Raw genomic sequence first — 2,411 nt, forward strand, 5'->3', positions numbered from 1 at the left:
TCTTCCAATCAGCAGACTGTACACGTCAAAGGAAGCATGATCAACGCTTAGCATGACAGATAGCACGCAGTGTCCATGGGCTTCCTGTTCTGGGCATAGCCAATCATCTTTCAGGTGGTGCGCAGGTCCTCTGCCTGGCCACAGGCGCAAGCACCATGTTGCGTATTATGTACGTAGCTGCCCCCAACAATGTTCGATTAATTGAAGTACATTAAATTCACACATAGACTATGTTATGCATTTCAAATCCACTGTTACAGTTGTTCAAAATACGGAATACAAGCGTTAACCCCCATAGCTGATATCACGGTGTGGAAGTGACTTCCTTAAGTTCCAGTGCTACTGACAGTCACAACGGATGTGTATGTCCAGCTATATGGCATGGTAGGGAAGAGTTAGATAACCTTTTTCTGTTATCGGGGAGGATTTCTTCATTTTAATCGCATCTACTCCTATTCTCTAAAGATCGCTATTATGAAGATACATCAGTAGTTAGCTGGTGCGCCACCTTTTTTTCCTTAAAGAGCAATCAGGAAAACCTTGTATGTCTAATATTCAGGAAGTTCTTAGGTTTAGTAAGTGGAGAAAAATATTGTTCTGAACACCTATTTCATGGCAACTTACATCAATGCTATAACCCTAAGCAGTGTCTCCATTTAGATTTTTTTCGTTCATGTTTTGTATTACACAGTTCTCATCTTCCAAAGAAAATCTGGGATGTGTGAGTCCCCCCGAGTGCAGCAGGGCATCGAATGCCATTGATGGAGCAAAAATCAGGCTCACAGATTCATGCACCCAATACAAGTAAGTCAATCTCCAGAAGTGATTTGAGAATAAAGTACATTAATATTTGTTGGTCAGAAACCTCAAAAAGGCTCAATATAACAAAAAACACATTGAAACTAATTGTACCCTTGTAAAAACTCCCCCACTGAATATTTCCAACGTAACAGCATATGCATTTTCCAAGTGTAACTTGATCTTTTTCCTTGGACTAATGAGTACTGTCTGAATAGAGGGACTGATACACTCCTTTTACGTGGTATCTGTGACATTTATTGACATTAGATGTTCAATCAGAGAGTTTTCTAATTATTTGTATGATTCAATTTACCTTCTTTAGGACTTTCTGTGTTTGTAAACGTGTATATTAAAATGAGGGTCTTTCCACAATCATGTTTCTAGGGTTTGAACCAAGTGTGCATTTTGGGACACTGAGTATAGACTGAATTCCAGTTAAAGGTCTCACCACATTCATCACATTTTACCATGTTGCTCCCATAGAACTACGATGTTGTGAGTTTTAGGGAGAGAGAGGATGGACTTCTTTAGATGTGTATAGATATTCTCCAGTTATATCGGATGCAAGGTCTGTGATGTAAGGGTTTTACAGTCCTTACTCCTAGTCTTTACATTTTTAAAGTTTCTTGCCAGTATGACTTCTATGATGTTTGCTAAGGTGTGAGCGCTGGTTAAAGGCCTTGCCACATTCTTTGCATTTGTAAGGTTTCTCTCCAGTATGAGTTCTGTGATGCTTAAGAAGGTTTGAATGCAATGAAAAGGCCTTGCCACATTCCTTACATTTGTAAGGTTCTTTCTCCAGTATGATTTCTGTGATGTACAGTAAGCGATGAGCTCTGGTGAAAGGCCTTGCCACATTCTTGACATTTGTAAGGTCTCTCTCCAGTATGAGTTCTGAGATGATTACGAAGGGTTGAGTGACACTTAAAGGCCTTGCCACATTCTTGACATATGTAAGGCTTCTCTCCAGTATGAATTCTGTGATGTCGAGTAAGGTATGCCTGCTGGTTAAAAGACCTACCACATTCCTTACATTTGTAAGGTTTTTCTCCAGTATGAATTCTGTGATGTTGAGTGAATTTTAAAAACATTGCCACACTCTTCACATTTGTAGAGTTTCGTATGGATTTGCCTATGTTTCCTTAGGGATGAGCAGTACTTAAAGGTTTTACCACATTCTTCACATTTGTATGATTTCACTTCAGTATTCATTTGCTGATGCTGAGATCGGGTTGAGTGCCAGTCAAAGACTTTACCACATCCCTTAAAAATGGGTGTTTTCTCGCCACTAGGGATCATCTTCTTTCTACTTAGTCTTGATGACTGACTAAATGTGGGACCATGTTTAGCATATCTGAATGGGTTTTCAGCCTCATGAATTATCTGATCATCACCAATATTGGAGGACTGCTGAGGACCATTCTCACACTGACTGGATTCATCAGGATTTTCTCCCAAATGGATACTCTCACGTGTAATAAGGTTAGACCTCTGATGAAAGACTTGCCCACATTTAAAACATTCATACTGGTTCTCTGAAAACTGAGTCCTCACACGTCTCTGAACACTTCAGCCCTGGTTAAGTGTTTTCTCAGATTCAGGGCACTGAG

The 2,411-nt window shown here is 39.9% G+C and overlaps 1 protein-coding gene across 1 annotated transcript; it reads right to left on the minus strand.

Annotated features, from left to right (window-relative positions):
• Positions 1 to 1,104: 1,104 nt before the first annotated feature.
• LOC116579158 (zinc finger protein 93-like) lies at positions 1,105 to 2,124 on the minus strand. The gene is given in 3 exon segments (XM_032324152.1): positions 1,105 to 1,591; positions 1,593 to 1,872; positions 1,874 to 2,124. Coding segments are annotated over 3 exon segments (681 nt in total). The 5' UTR covers positions 2,101 to 2,124; the 3' UTR covers positions 1,105 to 1,417.
• Between the last annotated feature and the right edge of the window lie 287 nt (positions 2,125 to 2,411).

The sequence above is a fragment of the Mustela erminea genome, chromosome 19 (genome assembly GCF_009829155.1).
Source record: "Mustela erminea isolate mMusErm1 chromosome 19, mMusErm1.Pri, whole genome shotgun sequence".
In the NCBI taxonomy this organism is placed as follows: Eukaryota; Metazoa; Chordata; class Mammalia; order Carnivora; family Mustelidae; genus Mustela; species Mustela erminea.